At 34.4% G+C, this 27,507-nt stretch overlaps 1 protein-coding gene across 1 annotated transcript in view; it reads right to left on the minus strand.

Annotated features, from left to right (window-relative positions):
- The window catches only part of lmbrd1 (LMBR1 domain containing 1), a 175,207-nt gene that overhangs the window by 91,612 nt on the left and 56,088 nt on the right, over positions 1 to 27,507 (minus strand). Inside the window, 3 exon segments of the mRNA NM_001008612.1 lie at positions 6,483 to 6,571; positions 15,509 to 15,576; positions 18,222 to 18,319. Coding sequence (NP_001008612.1) covers positions 6,483 to 6,571; positions 15,509 to 15,576; positions 18,222 to 18,319 — 255 coding nt within the window.

The following is a 27,507-nucleotide window of genomic DNA, read 5'->3' on the forward strand; positions in this document are numbered from 1 at the left end:
ACTACATTCTGGCAGTCATTACCGACTGGCACTATGTATGCAAAATTATGTCATCAAATCCAAATTACATTCAGCATAGATGGCTGATAGCTGATGCCTCCTCGTCACAGCGCGTCACGCTATACTTCCAATTTGAAATGTGACTCTCTGTAAAACACATTCAGCTCAGCAGGAAGGTAAATCAGAGAACAAGAGCTGTCTGAGTGGATTCTGGGTCCGGGCCTTCGCTGCATAATTAAGTGGAGACTTCTCTTTTTTTCTTTTCGAGCCTATGTCTGTGATAAGATCAGATCTCCAGCTGTCTACCCTTCTGCACGCTCCCTCGCTCTCTCGCCTCAGTCCTACCCGCTAATGGGGAACCGGGTATTGCATTCAGTTTACGTTTTATGCCTGTTTCACTCGAGGGAACTGCCAACTGAACCACTGCATATGTGTGGGAAGGGTAGCAGACAACTGTGGATGACATTGGGTGGTAATATTGTTACGGAACTAGAACGTATAACTTTAATAAGATACCTTGAAAAATATTGGAATTGGAAACGATTTTTGCTAGCAAAAATAATGGCGGTTAACATTCTGCAGGTAGAACTAACAGCGATTTTTGATTTATGCTAATGATGAGAGCAGGTTTAGGCTGATGTCACTTTAGAAATGTCTTCCTTGATTGTCTTTATTTTAATTAAAAGAAAAAGGACTGAGTTTGAAGCTGTGTTTATCTAAAAATGCTAATTAAATTATGGGCAAAAGATGTATGAATAAAGTAACATTTTCATCTAATGACTCAGAGAGAACAAAATCGACACCTCCTGATTAACCGGCGCCAAATATTAAAAGTAAAAACTGAATTTGCTGTGGTAGGAGAAGCTGTATGACTCTTTTTTTTTTTATCTAACAAATGACTTGCACCTCAGAAGACAATGCTAACACGCAATGAACACGTGGTGGCATTTGAAGACATGAGAATCAGAACACAAATGCCTTTGACTATTCTGGAGGTAATAAATAACATAATAACACTGAAATAGTTACAGCATTTTAGAATGACCAAAACATCATTTCAGATGTTTTACAATGCGGTCAGCCACTTGGTTTGTCCATTCACACACATTTTTATTATCACACAATCTCTTATAACAAAATCACATGACTTTTAATTTGCATACTAGAATTTGTTCATTAAAAGTGTTTCCATTATACTTCATGCACATTTTTTCTTATCGAATAAAACGCTTATCCTAATCTGTTATGTTATATTTCATGTTTCATTATATTTCATTTTCAAAATGTATGCACATCTTGGCATTTCCATCAACAAATAATGTGCATAAAATAGATGGATGGAAACAAAATTTCCAAAAATGTGTCAGAGAAACGTTGTTGAGCCAAATCGGGTATGTAACTGTGCAACTGTACGCCAGATCTACTGCATAGACTCGACGCAGAAGTATAAAGTAGCCTTTAGAGTTTGGAAGACAAAAGCAGAAATAATTTTTTACAAGTAAAAACAAAATATTGAATTGAATTGTAACAAAACAAAAGAAAACATTTTCACATTGACCCCAATATAGTTACTGTTTTTTTATCACGCTTTTTTAAGTCTATTCTATCTTTCGCTCTGATGGTTTGGTTTAGAAGTCTGTCACTTAAAAACAAGACTGAACCAGATTATTAGGTGGTCTAGTAGGTGGATTGGTGAATCACAGCTCAGTATTGAATCCCTGTATAGTAGGCAGCTTTAACGGATTGCCCAGAACATTAGTAGCTGTGGCTCTCATCCTCTGTCTGAGGAGTTAAACTTACTCCCTTCGGGTTAAAGGTTTCAGATTCTTTTTAGTAGGACAAAACGTTACAGCAATAGCTTTATTCCATGATCTATTGTCGCTCTGAGAACATTTTATTTTTATAAAGTACCCTTTCATATGTATTTTATATCCACATTCTTTTATTATACGTGTATATTTGGGTATGTATATTTCTGATTTAATTGTTTGTATCAAACACCAAACTTTGCTGCAAAAAGGATCTACCTACGGGTACCAATAAAGTCAACTGAACAGGGGCGGCATGGTGGCTCATTGGTAGGCGTTGTCAACTCACAGCAAGAAGGTCACTAATTCGAGTTCCGGCTGGGCCAGGTGGCATTTGTCTGTGGAGTTTGCATGTTCTCCCAGTGCTCGTTTGGGTTTCCAGTTTCCCCCACAGTCCAAAAAATAAAGGTATAGGTTGTATATAAGTGTGTGTGTGTGTTGTGTGCATGAGTTATGCCAGTGCTACTGTAGGTTGCACCTGAAAGGGCATCAGCCACATTATTTTATAAAAAAATAAATAAAAAATAAATAAATATATATAAATATATAAATATATATATATATATATATATATATATATATATATATATATATATATATATATATATATATATATATATTTTTTTTTTTTTATAAATAATGTGGCTGATGGCCTTCCAGGTGCAACGTATGTATGTGTGTGTATATATATATATATATATATATATATATATATATATATATATATATATATATATATATATATATATATATATATATATATATATATATATGTAATATATGCCAGCGTAATTGGCAGTTTATTCCGCTGTGGCAACCCCTGATAAATCAGTTCAATCTACTAATATCCAATGACTTGCGTTACATTCCACATACAGTATGTTTTGTGTTTGATTTCTGTTTTGCTTTCTCTTCTGTTTTCTGTTGCGTACTCTGTCCTGCCCTATGAGTGTGACCATTGGTCGAGAAGGCTGTCAATCATCATTATGACACCACTCAGCGCACCAATCGGGAGCGTTTAAAAGGTGTTCACTTGCGCTGTCTGGGGGAGCTCCTGATTCTACACTGAACTCCTCACTTGTGTTGACCGGCCTGTTCATTTGTGTTTTTATTATTTTTGTTGTTGTTTAGTTGGTTTCTCGTTTACGTGCTTGATTGTTTAGATAAGTTTGTGCTGTTCAATTTACATGATTATTAGGAAGTCAAACAGTATTTATAAGAATTGGATTATCAGATAAGCTCTTGTTTTGCTGATTGCTAACAGTGTGTACTTTAAGAGAACTCTAGTAATTCTGAACAGAATAGTATTTTTGTGTTAGTTAATTTATGGAGGAGTTGCCACACTTGTAATTATGTTTTGAATAGTTTAGTAGGTTAGTTAAGCATCGCATATGCTGAAGATTATGGTTTTGTTTCTGCAGTTTTCTTTGGTTAGGAAGTTTAGTGCGTTGTGGTTTAATTAGATTGTTTTGTCATATTTATTTCTTTGTTTTGGCAACACTCTTGTTTTTCGTTTGATTCGGTTATTGAAATTACACTCTGAATTCATACACTCATTGTTTAACATTATAGTTTAATAAATTATTTTTTTGTTTCACATACCCATATGTTGTGTTTTCTTTTTTTTTCACCCAGCACCAGCAGAAACTCGCTTAATGTTACATCCCATTCAACATAACAACACATGTTATGTGTTATGTGTCAAACAAAAGTATTGGAGAGTGGAGAGATGACCACTATTAATAATAGCAAGGATTAATAACAAAATAGGAATGTACCTTGTCATATGTCTTTTTACAATAAATAATTGAATCACTTTGATATTTTGAGAGGATGGTTGATGACACATATCTTACATTACTGCACTGAATGTCTATAAGTGGTGAATTTAAAGTTACAGTCGATTCATTGGAGGAAAAAAGCAGTGAATCTCCCATATTGCCCACCCGAACACCAAATAAAAATATCAACCATATTAAAAATAAGTGATTAATTTTTGATTTTTCTAATGCAGATCAACAAAAAAGACGGCCTACGTTGACTATTAAAAGCAGACTTGGCAACTTTGCAGGTATCAATTCTGTAAAAATGCAAGATTGGATCATTTCAGCATTGATACATATTGGATAATCAATACTTTTGACAACTTTACAAGCTGGAATTCATCATCTAGCCTTGCTTTGGTTCAAGGTGCTCTTTCCGCAGCCAAGGCTTGTCAGGGACATCATAACCCTGCTTTTTCCTGCGCACAGAGCCTGGTTATTAATTTTAAGCATGGAGTGGGGATGAGGAGAAGGGTACCACAACCGTCAACCTGCAGATTTTGACAAACAAGCCTGTTTCAACAGGAGCCCTTTTCTGATGTTCCTTGTGCTCGATTTCTATTCATTAGGCCGAGGCTGCTGGGAAGGGGCAATGACAGCTCTAAAACCCCCTCCGAGGAATCAGACACTGTCTCCGAAAGTCACAGTCTCACTCCGGGCTATTATTGGATTAGGTTGGGTTCTTTAGCGGCTCCGTTCCTGCCAGCTTGAGGGTCTTCAAGGGAGAGTGAAGCCAAAGTCACGGGCAAACCTAACAAGGGAACTTCTCTGAAGGAACACCATGATGTTGGCCACTCACACGGGCTCTCTTGGAGGAAAACAAACCGTAGCATTAAAATGACTCGTGTTAGAAGAGGGAAAAAGGGACATGTGACTTTATTTGTGACCTTCAAATGAGTCTGTGGAATATGATAATATTGAAGGAAAGCTCTCGAGAAATGTTGAGATGAAAATACTCAAAGAGACTTTAACAGAGTCATCTCCCACTGGACAATCTCTCTATGAAGAAAAATGAAAAATGCATTATCGTTGTTGTTGTTGTAGTTGTTGTTATTATTTTAGCTTTCATTCAGATTTGGCTGTAGTTATATTACCAGTTAAACTAGGTTATGGTTATAGAACCAAGTGTGCCATACTCCTACTTTTGAGTGATTCTCCCGGCCGTTAGATCGCCCCCTGGGGGCTGGCTGCAGTGCAAGTCCTAAAGCCCACCACCAATATGTTAATGAATAATACATGTAAAAAATAAAAATTACATAAAAAATGAATTCCACTTCCACTAAAATGTCCAGAAAGATGGTTTTGGTCAATTAAGGCACTGGTTATCAAGCTGATATAGGTGGAGATCTTCATTTTTGTAAATAGTGGGTTTTTAGCCAGTAATTTTATGCTAGAAAAATGGGGCGTGGAAGGAAGCTGGTTGGAAGCTTGATTCCACAGCTCCGCCTCTGGCTCCATCCGGTAGTCCTTTTACGCAGACCCAGGCTCCAATTTTAGGAGTGTTTTGCGACAGTTTGTGCCCGTCTTGAGGGAAAAGGCACTGTTACGTCGTCCCTATTTTATTACTGTCATTGTTTCGAACCAAGCTGAAATTAGTTTTCTATATGAAATACACACTTTTTTATTCTTCTTTTAATGTTGATTTTATTTTCAATTTTTTATTTAATATTTATATTATATAAGAAACAACTTTTTCAGCGGTTTAGTTTAAGTTGCTTCACTTTAGTTACTAGCACTTCAAGTTAACAAAATTAAAATGAAAGTTTACATTATTTTAATATTTTAAGTTAAACTTTTTAAAATGTGTTAACCAAATTACTTTTATACTGAAATGTTTTTCATATTTTATTGTAATTTAAGTAATATTTATTTTAATTTGATGTTTTTATGATTTAAAGGCCTACAAAAATGTGGATGTTAATGGCCACATATAAATTATATGCAGTGGATACAGAAAATATTAAGACCCCCTTCATTTTTTCATTTTTTGTTATGCAGCAAAAAAATTTGTGTTCATTGTTTTCTCATTAATGTACACACAACACACCATATTGGCAGAAAAAACAAAGAATTATTGACATTGTTGCAGATTTATTAAAAAAGAAAAACTGAAATATCACATGGTCCGAGGAATTCAGACCCTTTGCTCAGTATTTAGTAAAAACACACCCTTTTGATGTAATCCAGCCATGAGTCTTTTTGGGAAATGGGCAACAAGTTTTTCAGACCTGGATTTGGGGATCCTCTGCCTTTCCTCCTTGCAGATCCTCTCCAGTTCTGTCTGGTTGGAAGATAAATATTGGTGGACAGCCATTTTTAGGTCTCTCCAGAAATGCTTAATTGAGTTGTTGTTTTCTATCAACATAGGGTGCTGTGTGTACATTAATGAAAAAAAAGAACTTAAATGATCTTTGCTAATGACTGCAATATAACATGTGAACAAACATGTGAAAGCAGTAGTGAAACATTTAAGAAGGTCTGAATACTTTATATATATATATAATTATTTTTTTTCCTTTTCTTTTTGCGCAGGTGCAAACCTGGTCCTGCCACTCCTGCCTCAAATGGAAGTCCTGATTGACACGTCAAAAGCAGCAGGGCCTTTCCTTTTTTTTCTAGACAGCAAATTTAGGTGGCACAATGAGGTCTGTTGACATTGACGAGGCTAAATGTCAGCACTGCCAAACCCACACATCACCTCGGCAGCATCCGTCGCTCGCTCTTAAAAGCACCTGTCGTTCTGCTGTTGTGGCCCTGGAAAGCTTCAACAAAGCTCTTTTTGCCGTTTTCTTTGCAAGTGTCAGTAAACCTGAGCTGCAATTTCACTTAAAGAGGCCTTAAAGGTACTTACGGCTGCTGCCCAGCTCTTCAAACAGATACTGCACCTTCTGCCATTGAGTGGAGTTCTGGTTGGGTGGAGATGCCAAAGGAACAAATGTTCTGAAACACAAGTTCATATTTCTCAATCATAATGTCAACAATTATTAAGTAGTGTATACAAGTCTGAGGTTAGAAGATTTCTAACATTTTTTAAGTCTCTTATGGATTAGTTTGATCAAAACGACACACTGAAAAGAAGGATATCTGAAAAAATGGATGCAAAAAAATGTATATGCGTTGAATTTAAAGAAATTATATTTAATAGTGTTCAACTTAATTTATTTGTTTAAATTCAGCCTGAATAAATTGTTTACAACCACTTAACTTATAATAAAAATAGTTGATCCAAAGAATTATCTTAGAATTTTTTTTTTTTTCAGTGCAGGAAAATGTTAATAGTGTAAATTCTATAACAATTACAATAACAGTTTTGTACTGTGACATATTAAAAAAAACATTACAGCATTTAATTGAAACTGAAATATTCTGTAATCATTTTAAAGCCTTTATCTGAAACTCAGTAGCCACACGCACACGCATGTGCACGCGCACACAGGCGCGCGTGCGCACATGCACACACACGCGCACACACACACACACACACACACACACACACACACACACACACACACACACACACACACACACACACACACACACACACACACACACACACACACACACACACACACACACACACACACACACACACACACTGCAAATTACTGTATTATGTTAGTCTTTCACAAAACATGGCAACATAGACACAACTCCTCAATTAAACTGATCAAATTGTTAACAAAACTGTTTTGTAAACTGAAGTATCTGATAAAAAAATATATATTTTTTGTACTTGGTCTGCTACATATCATTGCATTTATATCAAATATTATATTTAATATATGATTTAAATACCATTATTTGTAACAACAAGACTTATTATTATATTAAGTATATTTATGTGCTTTACATAATTTATTAACATAAAATCTTTTTTTTAGAAAATAAAACACTTTTTTTTTTTTTTTTTTTTTTTTTAGAAATTACGACATTAATGAATTACTATATTTTGATTAACCTTCAGCTAATAAATATGAACTCCTCCATGATGGACAACCACCTTTAGGAAGACCAAATTGGCTGGCTATTAAATTTTAAGTGAGAACACATCACTTTAAAACACCAGAAGTATTCATTCATTCGTTCATTTTCCATCGGCTGAGTCTCTGATTTATCAGAGGTTGCCACGGCGAAATGAACTACCAACTATTCCAGCATATGCTTTTCGCAGCGGACACCCTTTCAGCTGCAACCTATTACTGGAAAACACCCATACACTCTCACATTCACACTCATTCATTACGGCCAATTTAGTTCATCCAATTCACCTGTACCGCATGTCTTTGGACTGTGTGGGAAACCGGAGCACCCGGAGAAAACCCACACAAACACAATGAAAACATGCAAATTTTACACTGAAATGCCAACTGGCCCAGCCGGAACTCAAACTAGCGGCCTTCTTGCTGTGAGGCGACAGTGCTAACCACTGAGCCACAGTGTAAAAGTAAAAATAAATAATTAAATAAAAAAAAATACAAAAAAAGTTTACAAAAAAAGCCATGCAGTGTACCTTTACTTAAAAATAAATTTTCTGGGTATATTTAGGTGTAATAAACTGTATATATTTTATATCTGCTGCTGGTGGTACAAATGTATGTTTACTGTGAACTACAGTGAAGAGATTCATGTATACTGCCTATGTGACTTATCGCCACAAGCTTTTAAAGCAGTATGTTCACATTCAGAGCAAATATCTGCTACAGTAAGAAAAGCAGTCGTCTCCAATGAGAAGAACATCACTCACAGGCTGAGATTGCATAAGCAAATACCTCCGGCTACAGCTGGTTGAAAAAAAAAATCCCATGTTTTAACCATAAGGGTTCAGTCTCTATCAATTCCATAAACTGTATGTGAATCAACTATGCCTTAAAAGAAACTTTTTTATCGGATCAAACATTTTTTTAGAGAAATACTGATGATAATAACACATCAGGTTAATTTACAAAACCTGCAAATTAAAAATGCTAAAGTGGTATATAATATACAACCTTGAAAAACAGAAAGAAGTACTTCTAAAGAAGTAGTTACTTAATATTTATTTTTTTCTACTATTATTTTTCTATTTTAAATAACATATTTATTATTATTATTATTATTATTATTATTATTATTATTGTTATTGTTATTACTATTTTTATTAACATAGTTTCATATAATAATAATAATAATCACTATTTTTACTACTATTATTATTATTATTATCAACATTTCAAATCTTATATTTATATCAATTATTAATATTATTATTATATTATAAATTCATATTATTTTTTATTTATAGCAATTATTATTAATAATAACAATAAAAATAATAATTAATATTATTATTACTATTATTATTATCATAATTTTATAATATTTTATATTTATGTCAATTATTATTATTACTATTATTATTACTATTATTATTATTTTTAAAAATATTATTACCATCATCATAATTTCATATTTTATATTTATATCAATTATTATTAATAATATTTTTAAAAATACTTACGATTATTATCATTTTTATTATTATTATCATATTATATTTTATATTATTTTATATTTATATCAATTATTATTATTATTATTATTATTATTATTATTATTATTATTATTATTATTATTATTATTATTATTATTATTATTTCATATACTTTTATATTTATATCAATTATTATTATTATTATTATTATTATTGTTGTTGTTGTTGTTGTTATTATTATAATTATTATTATTATTAATATTATTATTGATAATAATCATTTTATTTATAGTTATTCCTATATAATAAACTTACATTTTATGTTTCTTTTATTGTTATTATGTGATTGTACTAAACTGTGGGACCCTCAAAAACAGGATGGTACATCTCAAGGGGTTATAAAATCATTTAAAATCCAAATGCTGTTTATATTATAAAAAGTACTAAATAAATAGATACAATATTAAATGTATAATGTATGTAATAATTCTCATTGTATAAGTTTATTCATCGGACTTCACTGCAGCTCAAATCACAACCTCAATATATGACATAATAATCATGAAGCACTAAAGGACACACATAATACCTACTGTTAACATCCACTCAGCAGCATCAAAATATAAAAGGATTGCATTCAAATTAGCAATAGATGCAAATGATGGCAAAATAGGGTCACTTTCATTTTAAATGCAGCCACATCATTCAGCATAATCTGAGGGAGTTCAATTGACGTGTCACATCAGAAAAGCTGCGTCGTGCATGAAAATGTCATCTTTTAAGGGTGTCAGTAAATTATGTTGTAAAACGTACACGCAGCAGGACGCAGATTCATAAATCCACCAAGGACTCTTTGAGGGTTTATGCAAAGGTACACAGGCTCAAACACTTAATACACATCTGACCTCTGTACCTGCTTTCCCTGACATTTGTCGTCACCAATTAAGCTCCAAAACACCATCAGAAGCAAGTTTTAATTAAATAGTTGCCCAAAAACAAAAAAAGAAGAGAATTGTCTCATTTACTTATTTCATACTCATAAGCTATGTGGAATAGGCTATTGTTTGCACACTTGAATTATCATTAAATATCATTGGTAGTTACCGTATGAACTTATAAATAAAGTTTTGAAAATAAAATATAAATATAAATCAAACAAGTACTTGAATATAATTTTGATTGTATCTGTTAACCCTCCCATTTTTCCCAGGATTCTCCCGTAGTTTACAATTCTATCCCGCTATCATCCCGTAAAGGTATTTTCCCGTATTTCTTCCATTTTTTAATCTTTCTATGAAGGGTGGCAATAAACATCAAAAAGCCGACTGTAGGAGCCATACATTGTATATTGGCCACAAGGTGTCAGTAGGAGAGTATATAACTGTGGCTTCACTGCATAGAGGAAGAGAGTGTTGGTAGGAAGCACACAGTTTTTGACTGTACCTTAGCGCAATTCAACTCAACGTATAACTTAAGTTAACAGAGAAGTGCATATAGATTAAGGAAAAGTGATGAAGTAATTGTGTTGATTAGAAAATAAAGACGTTTTTATTTACATCTATTTTGCCTGCGGACTCTGACTTTACGCGTTAAAAACTTGCTCACTCTACCAACAATAACGGCAATTGGAAAGTCGCTACACCAATCCTCCCTATGCACAATCCATAACACAGAACCACCGTGGGACGCCTCTTGCAATTAAATGTGAATCTGTTCTGTGCTTTCATTTAATTTAGGCATGAAAATAGTTTGAAATAAATTTAAAGACGGTGGGATTCCCCTTGTCGCTGGATCTGTACAACGTATGACCTTCATGGCCAATCACAGTAATTTCTGGTGAGCATGTGAACACAATGGAAAATGAGTGCTTTTTAAGAACATGTTCAACAGTGCTAAAATGTCAGCGGGAAATGGACGTTTTTAAAATTTCAGTATCCGATTGGTACCGAATTTCAGTATCGTGACAACACTAAACCTCATTGATTGATAACTCAAAAAAAACAACAACAAAAAAACAACACAGTTACACCAACAAAGTGACATTTTACCAGAAGCTTTCCAACAAGCATAGTCCAAGAATGAAAATTCTGATATGATTTAATTGTGTTAGATTTTTTTTTTTCCGTTGAACACAAAAGCAAACATATTAACGAATGTTGGTAACTACTGATAAAAATATGAGAAACACTATGGGAGTCCAACATTCTTTGATATATAACTTTGCTTGTGTTGTTCAACATAAATAAATTAATAAATAAATAAACAAATAAATAAATAAATAAATAAATAAATAAATAAATAATCTAATTAATTAAAATAAAATAAATAATTAAATTATGTTAAATAAAAACGTAAAAAAATCATTTGTTAAATTAAATAAATAAAAATAAAATTACTAATTAAATTAAAATAAATAATTTAATTACATAAAATTTAATAAATAAAAATAAAATAAACAATATGTGTAATAAAAAATAAACAAAATTAAATAAATAAAAATTAAATAAATAATAAAAAATATTAAATCAATAAACAATTTAATTAATTAATAATTAAAATAAATTTTAATAAAATAAATAATTAAATTACATTAAATAAATAGAAATAAAATAATTAAATGAATTAATTAATAAATAAATAAGAAGAAAAATCAAATGAAAAAATAATAATAAAAAATAATTAATTAAAGTATATTAAATAAAAAAAATAATTAATTAATTAATAAATTAATATTATTATTATTTTTTAAATAAATAAAAAATATTTAAAACAAGATAAGGGTGAACTGTCCCTTAATCCATTTCTTTAAATTTGTACATCAAATCACATGCATATGGTCAACTGCAGGCTAACACACCAAAAGCATCCGTTGAGTGAGTATCTATGTCAAATGTACTCTTGAGCCCTCTTCACAAACCTAAAATGACAAATGACAAACTCTACGGTCTCATGGACTTGACAGGGCCCACGAGTAAAGGCCATGTGACTGCGGGTCCATATGACGGCATCCATTTGGGACAGAACCCATGTGTCTTAGACCTCTGATAGAGTGCACTTATACCTCTCAAGACATTTCCACCAGTACGAGCAATTGAATGGGACTACAGAGAGTGGAAAGGGTCAGCTCTTCATTTATAAGACCCATCTTTAGCGCAGACCAATCAAAACAGGCAAACAAAAAGAAGTCACTCTCCAGATGAACAATCACAAACGCAGGGACTTCGAAAAAAAAAAAGATGGAAAAAGCCATCATGTCCTCCCACATCAGGAACTCTGAGACACAATACTCCTGGTAAAACACTGCACTGGTTCAAAAGGTAAAATGAACACCAAATTGCTTCTGTCCGAAGTGCCATCCCCACTTTCAAATTCGCTCCGCCGCGTGTCCCTCTTCCCATTCCGCGATCAAAGTAACCCATCCCACTGGGTCTATACGACATGAAGGTGTGATGAAGGTATCCTGCCCCACAGGAACACTATTTAATGGTTGAGAGCACATTAAATTATATGACCTGGTGAGCAGACGTGTTATTCTTGCAGTGGAAAAGAAAATCCATTATGTTTATGCTGTACGAGCACTGCTGAGAACAAAAAGTATCAACTTGAGGTTAAACGGGACAAAACCACAGCATGTATCTGTACACATTTAGACTGCACGTTGGGTTTTTAGTTCAGTTAACAATTGGATAAGAAATTGCTACATGGTTTGATAAAAAAAAAAACTAAATGTTCAAGGTCTTGACAGTTGTCAGGTTTAGAGATGCCAGATAATTTGACTTTGCCTTCAGGCTTTATATTTTTATATTTTAAGCATGGAATTTGGTTCATTGCTGTGCTAAAGCATGATACTTTAAATAAGAGATGCCCAAAGTAGGGCCCGTGGGCCAAAGTCGACCCACTGTAACCTTTGATTTGGCCCACCATCCCAACTGAGAGGAGTGTGAGAATAATGAAGGGGATTGGGGCGAATGCCTTTAAAACAGAGATCATCACATCTAATTTGACGTAACCTTTTTTGTTAGTATTATCTCTGAGCTAAAAAAAAAAACTAACTGAATTAAATGTTTGAATACAATGTTGTCAAAATGTAAATACTGTCACTCAACAGATAGAGGACTATGCAGAAGCAAATCAAGGCAAAAACTAATGCAATTCTGTTATAAACGAGATTTTTACTGTAGTAAGCTCATTGTAAAATATAAAAAATACTGTTTTAGTTAGTATACAGCAATGTTTTATAGTCATTTTCAAATATTATTAAATAAATTCGGCATTCCACCATGGCAACTACATTTACCTTCGATCCCCTAGCCTCAATTAAGTTTGGCTTTTGGCCCTTCATAAAAAAAAGTTTAGGTACCCCTGCTTTAAATATATTCTAGCAATAGGATACTGGTTCGGCCTCGGCAGGGTCAGTTGGCGTTTCTGTGTGGAGTTTGCATGTTCTCCCTGCATTCGCGTGGGTTTCCTCCGGGTGCTTCGGGTTCCCTCACAGTTCAAAGACATGTGTTACAGGTAAATTTTGTAAGCTAAATTGTCCATAGTGCATGTGTGTGAATGAGTGGGATTGGATGTTTCCCAGTGATAGCATGCGGCTGAAAGGGCATCCTCTGCATAAAAACATGCAGGATAAGTTGGCGGTTCATTCCGCTGTGATCATCCCAGATCAATAAAGGGACTAAGCGAAAATTAAATAAATAAATGAATGAATGAATGAGATATACTTTCTACTTTTTTTCCTGCCAATTTTGTGTTTTTCTCCAGCATTGCTAAGTCAGCAGTATTTTAGCAATATTGGGATACTTCTAACCATTTATATGGTTACACTGAAATACTTTATTCTAGCAAATTTATGTTATAGCAATAAGAAAATTTGTACTAGGATGATGAAATATTTTAAATTTTTAGATCTTTTGGATGCTTGGATCTCTTGCCTGTTTGTATTAACATCAAAACAAAACAATACCAAATATGTTCTGAACCAGACGCGGTAAAACGTGAACGAGCTTTTCCCTTTAAATGCTAGCAGAGTGCGGGTGTGTGTGGGACTGAACATAACCGAAGATGAGTGAACATTGATGAGTAAACCTGCATCCGTCGGCCATTTGTTTAAGGAAGAATCAAAAAAGAATATTCATGTAGGGGACTTTGACAGAGCTTGACAAGAACTTTATCAGTACACAGTTCATGGATCAGTTTCTTCCTCCATTTCACAAGTATCAGTAAGCATGATTAAAATGGTTGCCTCCTTGTTTTCTCTAGCTTGCAAAATATGTATTTAATTGTGTCTTGATACTTGTAATCGCTACACACGGCTTGTAGTATATCTGTTAATTCTTTATATTCTCATATTGCGTCTAAAATCACGTTGAAAATGTGGTGCGTGCCAATTTGTTTACTGATTTAAATGCGTTTGTGAGCTCGCAATCCTTTGCCATTTGTCGTTGCTATGGCTACCATCAGCTGTTCCTACACACATGCAGTGGTCAAGTTTTAAAATGGTTCAGCTTTTGCCACAGTGTGGATTAATACTGAATGTGTGTCATGGTTAAGAAGAGAGCAATATGCTGGTGTTAAACTGCAGTGCTCACACATATACTCTGCACTCTGAATACTTCAACACTGATGATAAGCCGTGGTGGGTGTTTATCTCAGTCTCGTGCTGAACGAAGTCGACCAATCGCAATAGACTGGGTTAATGGACCAATCAACGTAGATTAGCATTGCACTAAGGAGGGGTCTGGGAACAAATGAATCGCTGAACAGATAATATTGGAGTAGTTGGGGTAATTAGGTTAAAATAAATGCATATTATAAGACAATGAAAGTGTTTTTTGACCTTTCATGCACATCAGCCTGTTGTTGGAGACCCCCCAAAACAAAAATATGACCTTTTATAATGCATAATAGGGGGTCTTTAAAAATGTTTTCTATTTTAAAATCTTGACGCAGTCATTACTCAAGTTTGCAGTGTCATGTGATCCTTCCAAAATCATTCTACAGTCTTTGTGTCCTAACCAGCCCAGAAATCTCATATTATCAGTATTGATGCGCTCGCCATGCAGACATCACTGTTAAACTAATAATGGCTGTATGGATTTTGAGACTGTTCAGCAATTCCTTCATACAAAACCTGCAAATACTTGTCATTATGCGTTTTGTCCACCAAAATGCTTCACATCCACGGCATTCTCACACCTGCTGTACCCAGATGGAGGTTCAACATGAGGACTGAATGATATAATAAAACTCACATCGACCTCTCCACACATACACATATACACACGCATACGCGCACACGCACACGCACACGCACACACACACACACACACACACACACACACACACACACACACACACACACACACAGACACACAGAATAGTATAATCCCACAAAGCACACTTACCCAATCAAAAGCAGCGCGGAACACACAATCACAAATCCTATTGTGTACTTCAGTGCATTTTTCACTTGCTGTAATGAGAGAATAAAAAAAAAAAACAGGTTTATCAGACTGTATTCATCAAGTCATCAATTCGTGATAAATTATGCTTCATGTGGAGAGGGGCTTTGGGCTGGAGTATAATTACATATTTGAAGCACTTAACAGTCAGGAACACAGTGTACCAAGTTGATTCTCTGATGGAGGCATTGTGGCTTCGTTTCAAAGCCTACTGAGCTAATGCAGTGACCTAACAAAACCTTTAAAGTAGGGATGCATGGAAATGAAAATTCTGGGCCAAAAATGATACCGAAAATTTTGGATGAAACCAAAACTGAAATTTTTTTTGTGATAATTATGTGTTATTTTATTAAATAATGCAAAGTAATTTGTAAGACTTTTAAAATTGAAATCAATAATTAAATGTATACTGATTTAAAACAAATACACACACAAACCAGTAAAATAACCACATTTTTTTGCTGTAAAATTGTAACACTACTACATAGAAATGCCCTGTCTTTGAGTTATTTAAGTGGACTTTGAATTTCTAGTGAGCCTGTGCGGAATAGATAAGCATACATGCACATGAGCAGAATTTTGAGTTTTGTTGGTCTTTTGTTGGTGCAGCAACAAACTGGACTTGTGTGGTGCAAGCTATTAAAATGAATGAGTTTCATAGCGCAGCACTTCCCATGTCCAGTGTGAAAGCCGCTTCTCAGCCTTTTTTACTGCTCTTATCGGCTGAGAATTTGGTGCATCTCTACTTAAAAGTGACTGTTGTGTGTGAGTGTCATTTTTCTTGCATAGATGAAAAAAAACATGCCATTATTGGGCAAAAATTGAATGCATCCCTATTTAAAAGCGACTGATTTGTACCATTCTACATAGAATTTATGAAGAACAGTCATTATATAAAACCTAAGAGAGTCTCTAATAACAGCTGAGGCATAGCATAGCTTTTTTCAGCTCATATTTTCACCCATTTTTCTTCCTCATTTGGAAAAAGGAAAAAATGCTATCGGGCAAAATTGTGGTGCCAATCCTTACATAAAATTGCCTGATTTGGAACATTCTACATTTAAGATATAGAGAGCAGAGTTTAATAGTTTGGCTTTAGTTTGCTGATACTCTAATGTATGTAATTACTAATATAAAAATATGCTAAACTAAAAGTAGAATATATGATGCACAAAAAGATCTAGTAAACCAGAGAACGCTTAATATATAATTGGGATAAACTGATACAGAAATAATGGCTAATACAGAATACTCCATAACCGATATGCAGATATTATATTATATTATATTATATTATATTATATTATATTATATTATATTATATTATATTATATTATATTATATTATATTAATATTCTATGTCCAATTCTGGTGAGCCTGTGCAAAATGTAGCCTCAGGTTTTAGGTCTTAGCTGACAGTAGTGGCACCCGGTGTGGTCTTCTGCTGCTGTAGCCCATCCGACGCAAGGTTCTACCTGTTGTGGTTTAGAGATGCTCTTCTGCACACCTCGGTTGTGGTTATTTGAGTTACTTTTTCTTTTTCTTTTTCTTTTCTTTTCAATCAACCTCTGGCATCAACAAGGCATTTGCACCACAGAACAGCAGCTCACTGGATATTTTCTCTCTTTTGTATCATTCTCTGTAAACCCTGGAGATGGTTATGCATGAAAATCCTAGTAGATTAGCAGTTTCTGAAATACTCAGACCAGTCATGTGGCATCAACAACCATGCCACGGTCAAAGTCACTTAAATCATTCTTCTTCCCCATTCTGATGCTCAGTTTGAACTGCAGCAGATTGTCTTGACCATGTCTACATGCCTAAATGCATTGAGTTGCTGCCATGTGATTGGCTGATTTGGAAATTTGCGTTAACGAGCAGTTGGAAAGGTGTACCTAATAAAGTTGCCGGTGAATGTATATCATAAGGTGATATAGCATTAACATAGCATTCTCTTGGTTTACCCATCATATTACATGGATCTTCGAAACAAAAGTCTGTGACAATGCATTATAGGATTGCATTATCCATAAAGAATTTATGCAAAGCACCATAATCATCCAGCCTACCTTTCAGGACAACACCAAAGACAAAAAAGCTGCCTACGTAGGATGCTCGATAGTTTTTGGAACGAAGCCACTTCAGACTGTTTCAAAAGAAGGAGGAGGAGTGTAAAGTTTCGAAAGAGATCCAAACTTCCAGAAGACGGAAGAGGAAGCAGATCAGCATGTAATGTTGCACATCGCTGTGTGACGTCTTTAGAGAATAATATCTGACATTTGAAATGAGCCGCATTATAGCGCGTAGGGTGTGTTTTTGATCAGTTTATCACCTCGCTGCAGTCAAAACGTCTTGCAGATGGAGTCTGGGTGAACTCAACTGGGTTGTTATAAATGAACTGCCATAACTGTAATCAGGCAAATATCACTTAGCAATACCTCAAGGGCATTTTCTGTTGATATGATTAATGCTAACTTTTTTAACGGCAGACAGCGCGCCTTGCTTTACATACTAGTACAGCACACACTATTTATTGACTACAAATAGCTTAACACGACTCTAGTTTTTCATTCTGCGAGTGAATTATCTGCGTGAGGCTGATCTTTTTTAGAGCGCACGGATGTAGGAGATGGAAAGGAAGGAGTGTCAGGTTTACCAAGCACTTGTTGTTGTTGTCTTCATCTTTCTCCTCGTAGTAGAAATAGACAAAGGGGATCCAGAGGAAGACGCAGAACAGAATGATGGAGTACAGAGCTGTGGAAGAGAAAAGATGGAGTTAGACACATGGAGTTCATACCCATTAAATGCAGTGGATTAAAACGAGCTGTTTAGATGTCACAGGGTCACTGATGTGGCACTCGTTTTTTGTGTGTCCAGTTAAATGATTATATTAAAATTGCAATTTGTAGAAATGATGACCCATGCCTCTTTTATGATGACATTTTTCTTTGCCATCATAATGTGGTGTCAAAAAGTAAAAAAATGTCAAGGTTGCATGAGATTAAAAAGGTCTAATGAATAGGCTTGAATAGCTTTGAAACTTTTATTATTACAGTTTTTAAAAGAATAATAAATGACCAATGCAATTAGTTTTATGTTTCTCGAATTCATTTCCAATATTTTACTATTTTCTTAACATAATTTTCTCTATTTAATAATTTATGTATTTATGACTGTTTTTATTTATTTGAATGCTTCTGTTGTTTTTGTAATTAATTAATTAATTAATTATTTTGTTCACATACAAAAATCATAAGACCATAGAATAAGTAGTTATATGAAATGATACGGATATTTTTCCTAAAAAAATTTTTAAAAAATAGTTATTGCTAAAATTGTTTTGTTTGGTTTTTAAAAACCAACATAACGTCAGGCATTTATTAATACATTTTCTATGGAAGGCTTTATTTTTCTTTTTACAGTAAGGCAAGTGTACAGAATCACTGATTAAAAAATTAAAAAAATAAAAAATAAATAACCTCTTTGTGAATAAATAAGGTGTGTCAAAAAGCCAAAACTTTCAAGGTTGCATAAGATTGAAAAGATCTGATTGATAAGCTGAAATAGCTTTAAACCGTTTATTATTTCAGTTTTTAAAAGAATAATTCAGACCCATGCAATCAGTTTTATGTTTGTTGTCGAATTCATTTTCCATATTTGACTTTTTTCTATATAGATTTTTCTGTATTTCATCATTTAAGTATTTATAAATGTGTTTTTATAAAAGTGTTTTTTTCTTCTTTTGTTTTTATTATCTAAATAATTAATTATTTTTTCATTTACAAAAATCATAGGATCAGTGAGTAAGTAGTTATCAGAAATAGTACAGATATTTTGTTTCTGTACTTAGTTTTAAAGAAACCAACATTACATCAGACATTTAATAATAACAATTTCTATTCTATTTGAATGAATGAATAATCATAGGTTTTATTTTTTTATTTACAATATTTCAAAGGTACAGAAGCACTAAATAAATAAATAAATAAATAAATAAATAAATAAATAAAAAATAAAAAAATATAAAAAAAATAAAATAAAAACTTGGTAGTTATGTGAAAAAAGAAAGAAATGTTATTTGTTATTTTCTCTTTGTTACTTCTAGTTATTTCTTGTTATTTTGACATAAGTTGGTACTTTGAGATATTAACTCATTATTTTTACCTAACTCATTAAGTCGTTAACTTCAACAAAAATAATTTCAACAATAACTTGCTATTTCGCGATATTAACAAGTAATTTCAACATAACTCATTATTTCAATATATTAAGTCATAATTTAAAGATATTAACATAATATAATAACTTGTTTTGAGACATTGAGACAAAAAAAGATATCGTCAGTTCATTAAATATAATTTAGATTATATTATATAAGTTCTATCAAAGGCTTCAATACATATCTAAATCAATGTTTTGTACAGTACACATTAGTACAAGCAAAAATTAACTAAACATATAGCTCAAAATAATAATACCCACCTTCTCCATGTTAACGAATGTTAAATTAATTACACTTGCATTAAAACTTCGTTTTGGTCAATTAAGGCACTTGTTATAATGCTGATAGAGGTTCAGGTGTTCGATTTTGTGAAAAATATGTTTCTAGCCAGTAATTTCATATTATAAAAACATGAAAACTAAAAACTGCCATTATAATTGACAGTTGTGATTGACATAAGGAGATTGTTGTTTGATTCGAGAGCAGAATCAATGTTTGATTTTGATGTTATTTTACCTTGCCTAAAAGGAATACAAATCAACAGTAAAATCAGTGTCACTTTCTAGACTCCTAGAAACCAATAAAACTCCCACATGATGAGCGGTAAGCCCAAAAGCGCAGACAAGCTGAAATAATCAAATTATAGGAGCAAAGATCACTGATATTGCAGGAGTTTATGTAACAGACTGTGACAGGCAGAGAAAGAGATTTTGTTGATTCCTCTCTTTCCCTGTCATGCAGTGAATTCAAATCGTCGGCTTGGCCTATTTCAGCCTTGAAGTGGATCACACACACTTTTGTGACCCTGTAAATTGTCGTCTTCGCTTCTAATGTAGGTTACTCAGTTGATATACAAGCGATATGAAAAAAACAATTGGTCTTTTGTTCGGAAAACGTATCACCTGCAGATCTGTTTATATACATGATTGAAGTAGATTAAAAAAGCTGTACCTGGAAACACACACACACACACACACAAATCTGGAATACAACAGACGTAACCATATCACACAATGTCTTTTCTCCAAATAGAAACAACTTTAAGATATTAACCTGTTACTTTGATACTCATTAAGACATTAACTCAATAGTTCAACAATAACTTACTATATCGAGACAGTAACTAGTATATAGTATATATTAACTATTCTGATCATTATTTTAATATTATTAAGCCATTATTTGAATATATTAACTCACTATATTATGACTGTATTACCATAAATACTATGTATTATCAAGTCAGAATTTCAAGACTCTATTTCAATATAATAACTTGTTATTTTGAGATATTAAGTCGTTATTGCGACAAAAAAAAAAAAATTGATCCTTTCACATCAGTTCTATCAATGGGCTTCATTAAATATCTGAATCAACTTTTTTTGTGTAGTACAAATTGACACAAGTATAAATGAACTATGATATAGCACTCAACTTAAAATTCCTGCCTTCTCCATGTTAACAAATAGGACTTGAGTCCAAATCAAAAAATTATTTACACTTGCATTAAAATTTCCCGAAAGATGGTTTTGGTCGATTAAGGCACTTTTTATCACACTAATATAGCTTCAGGTGTTCATTTTTGTGACAAATATGTTATTAGCCAGTAATTTGATGCTATATAAATGGGCCATTATGACTGATGTAAGTAGATTGTTGTTGATTTTGAGAGCAAAATCAATATTCGATTACTAAATGGAAAAAGCATCAACAATAAAATAAGTGTCCTTACACTTTCTAGACTACTAGAAACCAATAAAACTTCCACATGAACTTTAACATGTAAAGTTGATTAGTGTACAGATATATGAAATAATCATTTTTCATTTAATTATTTCAATTATTTAATTGATATATGGGAGTAAGTTAAGGTAATCAACTTTTTGTGTAGTACACATTGACACAAGCATAAACGAACTAAAGATATAGCACTCAACTCATAAACCCCGGCCTCTCCATGTTAACAATCGGGACTTTAGAAATGGTCGTGCCCAACTGAGCCTGGTTTCTCTCAAGGTTTTTTAATTCTTCACTTTCGCCAATAGGTGAAGTTTTTTCCTCGCCGCAGTAGCCACTGGCTTGCATCGTCCGGGACCCATGGAGTTGCGCATCGATGAATTTGCTCTTCAGTGTTTGAACTCTCAGCAGTGAAAACAAACCACACTGAACTGAACTAAACTGCAACACTGAAAACTGAACTGACACTATTTCAATTTACTATGTGAAGCTGCTTTGACACAATCTACATTGTAAAAGCGCTATAACAATAAAGATGAATTAAACTGAATTGAACTCGAGTCCAAATAAAACAATGAATTACACTTGCAATAAAATTCCCTAAACATGGTTTTGGTCAGTTAAGGCATTCGTTATCACACTGATATAAGTTCAGGTGTTAATTTTTGTGACAAGTATGTTTTCAGCCAGTAATTTGAAGCAATAAATATAAACCATTATGACTGATGTAAGTAGATTGTTGTTCAATCAATTGTTGTTCAATATTTGATTATTAAATCGAATACGCATCAACAGTAAAATCAGTTTCTTTACATTTTCTAGACTCCTAGAAACCAAAAAAAAACTTCCACAAAAACGTTAACATGTAGAGTTGATTAGAGTAGGAATATTTGAAACAATAATTTTTTTTTATCATTTAATCGATATATGGAAGTAAGTTAAGGTAATCAACTTTTTGTGTAGTTTACATTGACACAAGCATAAATTATGCCTTCTCCATGTTAACGAGTGGGCCTGAAGTGATACAGACACAGACCTGAAGTGATATCTCCAACACTGAAATGACACCAGAATGGCTCACAACGACCTTCCAAGAGTGGCAAAAAAATGATCCATCATTCTGTCCACGGTCACGCAGGACAAAAAGCTCATTTCCCTCCCGAACATGTAAACATGCTCCGCACACATCAGTCAAACGTGCACATGTGTGTGTTCGTTTGACAAATGCCTTGATTTCAAAAGATAAACATGTGAGAAAGATGGCTGAGTGCTTTTCTGTCGAGCAAAAACACACATTTATTTTTTTTTTAACAGCAGGAGATGAGAGAGAAAAAAAAACACTGAGCAGCCACAACATTTCAAAATAAAAAAACATAATGGGATGAAAATGGTTATTGTTATTGTTTCATGAGCACTACGGCTGATTTTGCCAGCTGTTCTTGTGCTTTTCAAACCTTAATTTTTGGATTGCTGCACTTTTTCCAGATTACTGTGAGGGATTCGGTCCATGACTTCAGTGGATCAGAGCTGCTCATCAACTGATAAACTCTCACGCTCTCACTGCACTTTACCTTGCGTCATCCAAACATTGATTCATTGTCAACCATTGTTATACTCTTTAACAGTGATTAAAGCATTTCTCATTGTTTGGAGCATCTGTATAAAGCTTTTAAAGGGTTCAAACTCTTTCGTACCATGATAGAAACACCAGACTTTGTGTTCTCATGGTAAAACGCATGCATCAAACTCTAGAGCAATCCAAGGCACCCGGAATCAATCTGCTGCAATTAGAAATACAATAACAATTTAAATTGTATCTGTCAGGAGGGTCTGTTTGGCTAATTAGCGGTGTGGCTAAGGAAAGCATCTTTGGATGTAACTCATTCGTAGGGTTTCAGTTCTAAACATTCATCCATATCACATTCTGCTGTGAAACAGTTCACCTTGTCATGGTGTAATACTAATAGAAATACCACGTTTTTAATCAAGGGATTAATTTCTAACTTTCATAAGCAATAGCAAAAAAATGCATAACCAGATAACAAAGCATATCAATGAAATGAACATTACAACAACTTATCATATTCAGTTTAAGATTCTGGTTTTAGTTTTCAAACACATCATGGATTAGCACCTTATACCGTCCAGAATTAATATTCCCCTTTGTTTCTGCTCATACTTTGAGATCAAGGCCTAAAAAATTAGCTTGCAGTACCCAAATTCTGGCTAACCAGTGTGGGTGGAAAGGCTTTGCCAGGTTCTGGAATTAACTTCCACAAGGTCTCAGAGTTATTTCCTGATTCAGACATTTAAAACAGCTCGCAAAACTCACTTATTTACTTTTCAACATGTTTCTTAACTGAGAGCCTTACATATATGCTTTACTTTAAAGCTCATGCATATAGTGCATATTATTGTATCCACTGATTGGTTGTTCATGTTGTACGCTTGTAATTTTCTCTTTCTTACTGTTCATGTTTCATAGTATTGGTATACTCTTGTATTTTTTCTGTTTTCTTGCTTTTATTTACATTATGTAAAGGGTCCGGGGGTGTTTGAAAGTTGCTATATAAATAAATCAATGGACGGATGGATGGGTCGGTGGGTAGGAAGGTGGATGGATGGATGGATGGATGGATGGATGGATGGATGGATGGATGGATGGATGGATGGATGGATGGATGAAAAATAGAACTATAGAATGAACAGATGGACAGATTGATGAAAAATAGAACTATTGAACGAAAGAACGAACAGATTGATGGAAAATAGAACTATTGAACGAACGGACGAACATATTGATGGAAAATAGAAGTATTAAATGAACTGATGGACGGAAATTAGAACTATAGAACGAACAGTTGGATAGAAGGACAAATGGAAACAAGAACTATAAAACAGATGGATGGATGGTTGGATGGATGGATGGATGGATGGATGGATGGATGGATGGATGGATGGATGGATGGATGGATGGATGGATGGATGGATGGATGGATGGATGGATGGATGGATGGATGGTAAATAGAATTATAAAACGAACAGACAGACGGAATAACTAATGAATGGACACATGGACGGATGGATTGATATATGGATGGATGGACGGATGGAGGGATGGACAAATGGATGGATGGACTGAACTACAGAATGAACAGATGAAGGGAAAGTAGAACTATAGAATGAACAGACGGATGGATAAACTGATGCATGGATGGAAAATAGAACTATAGAACTACAAACTAACGAACAATTGAACAAACAAACAAATGAACAATCAAATAAACACAAGAACAGTTTATTTAATTGAATGGACAGAGACAAAGCCAGAGAGACCAACAGACAGATAGATAGACAGATAGATTGACAGATAGATAAACAAACAGATAAGACAGATAAATAGACAGAAAGACAGACAGACAGACAGATTAAATAAAAGGTCCTTTCTGGACTGGGGAGGAAGTTATGATTCGTGCCCTAAGGTTTAAATTTAAAGCGCCCAGTGAATATGACGCTCTCTATATTCCTCCACTTTTCCCCAGTTCTCATGGTAAATGCCTCCATATTGCCTTTGTTTGGCAGATTGTGAGCAAGCGAAGCACCTCTAATATGCGATACGATAACACAGCCAGCCATTATGAATTCATGGGAAGGAGGTGAGGAGCAGACACTTACAAGGGCTACAAAGCTATTTTAAGCTGGAGGGGGGGTTATCTACAGCTAATGGATGTCTCTGAAGACAGGCCCAGTAACCCGAAATAACTCCCAACCGAGACACGCTTGGCTGAATGCTTTCTTAAGGTGATAACGTGATTCATTAGCATGATTCAGAATGTGAAATCCCACACACGCACGCATGCATGGACGAATACACGCACACACACGTAAGAAGAAGAACATAATCAGACAATCATGACTTTGGTGGCCACTTCAGCATAAACAGTTATTTGGTATATGATTATTGGTATAGATTATTAGTATATTTAATATTTTGCTATCCAATACTTTTTCCAACACATTTTAAACATCATAGTTTTAATAACTAATTTCTAAAAACATTTATTTTTGTATTTTCTATGATGACAATACATAATATTTAACTAGTTACTTTGCAATACACTAGCAATCCAGGCTCATTCTGAAAATGTACCCCTATATACATTTCTGGAGAGTGCCAAATACATCCAAGGAGGTAAGGTTTTTTTTTCAGTTTTTGTTTTCTTGAATCAGCCAGAGGCTGCTGCGTACGCTTTTTCATTCATTCATTTTCTTTTCAGCTTAGTCCCTTAATTAATCTGGGGACGCTACAGCAGAATGAACCACCAACTTGATTCACGCACATGTTTCACGCAGCGGATGCCCTTCAAGTCGCAACCCATCTTTGGGAAAACATCTATACACTCATTCACACTCATACACTATGGACAATGTAGCCTACCCAATTCACCTGTACTGCATGTCTTTTGGGGGAAACCGGAGCACCCGGAGAAAAATACCGCAAATGCAGGGAGAACATGCAAACTCCACACAGAAATGCCATCTAACCCAGCCAAGGCTCGAACCAGCAAAATTCTTGCTGTGAGGCAACAGCACAACCTACTGCGCCACTGCGTCGCCAGCGTAGCCTTTTTGAGATCCCAAATTTCTCTTGCGAGTGCCATTCGCACCTGCTGTTCTCACGTAAAACCAAATGAGGCTGCAGTCGACTGACTGATTGACTGACTGACTGACTGACTGCCCCACCCTGTCCTCCTTCCCTAAACCCAACCAATAGTGTTTTCAAAGTACCGATTGACCATCCCAACAAATTCCCTAAACCCAAACTACAGTGTTTTAAAAAGAAATCCAGAAAAATAATTTTTTTTACAATGTTTTCAAATTTTACGACATTCTCACCCTGTTTTTTACTTGGTTATTTAATTTTTTTAGCTTCTGTTTTTGTCTTACCCACTTTCTGGAACTGTTCTTTGCCGGACTCAAACCCCATCGTTGTGGTCAACTTCTCTCTACGTCTCAAATCCGCCGACATACATGGCGAGCTACAGGGCAAACTAGTAACATCGGGAAAGCAGTCAACATGGAGATAAGTGGTCAGCTGGTAAGCGCATAAAGGAATAGCGTCATACCGCCCCATAGCACTCATTTTAAAGACATAATGCAACCATACGTACTTCTGGCTACATAATTTGCATTCTCCAGAAATGCATTTAGGGTAATGTTTTCAGAATGAGCCTATGTAATACCTGCCAACACTGTCGTTTTTCCAGGGAGTCTCCCGTATTTCACACCCATCATCCGCCACCCTCCCATTTTGTCATTTCTCACATTAAAGTTTCAGCAAGCAAAGAAGGTCAAGGTGGTCCAGGATTGGCCAACCCAGCCACCAGACATGAACATTATTGAGCATGCCTAGGGTAAGATGAAGGAGGAGGCATTGAAAATGAATCCGAAGAATCTTGATGAACTCTGGGAGTCCTGCAAGAACGCTTTCTTTGCCATTTCAGATGACTTTATTAATAAGTTATTTGAGTCATTGCAGTGATGTATAGATGCAGTCGTCCAATCTTAAAGGAGTCATACACAATCTTAATTCTTTTTCCACTGCACCATGACTTTACATTCTATACTGTACATTATTTCTGTTAAGTGACATTACAATTGTCTAAGCAAGTCAGACTTTTTTCTCCCGCCACCCTACCGTTTTGTAATTTCTCCCAGAAAACTGGGAGATAATAATCCCATAATTCCAACCCTCGACCCCTTCTCACCCCTTTTAGTACAGTCTCCAACAACAGTCTCCCGGTCGTCATCTACCCTATAGCATCCGATAGAAGTCACCACCTGAAACCTGTCCATGGTAGCTTACAGTTATCTGGTTCTCAGATACCCCCTACACCACCAACCATACATGCATTTTCACATGGGAAATATTTCGAAAAAATAATAAAAATTTCAAAGGAGGGCTAACAATTTTGTCCTCAAC

The sequence above is a fragment of the Danio rerio genome, chromosome 13 (genome assembly GCF_049306965.1).
Source record: "Danio rerio strain Tuebingen ecotype United States chromosome 13, GRCz12tu, whole genome shotgun sequence".
NCBI classification, from domain to species: domain Eukaryota; kingdom Metazoa; phylum Chordata; class Actinopteri; order Cypriniformes; family Danionidae; genus Danio; species Danio rerio.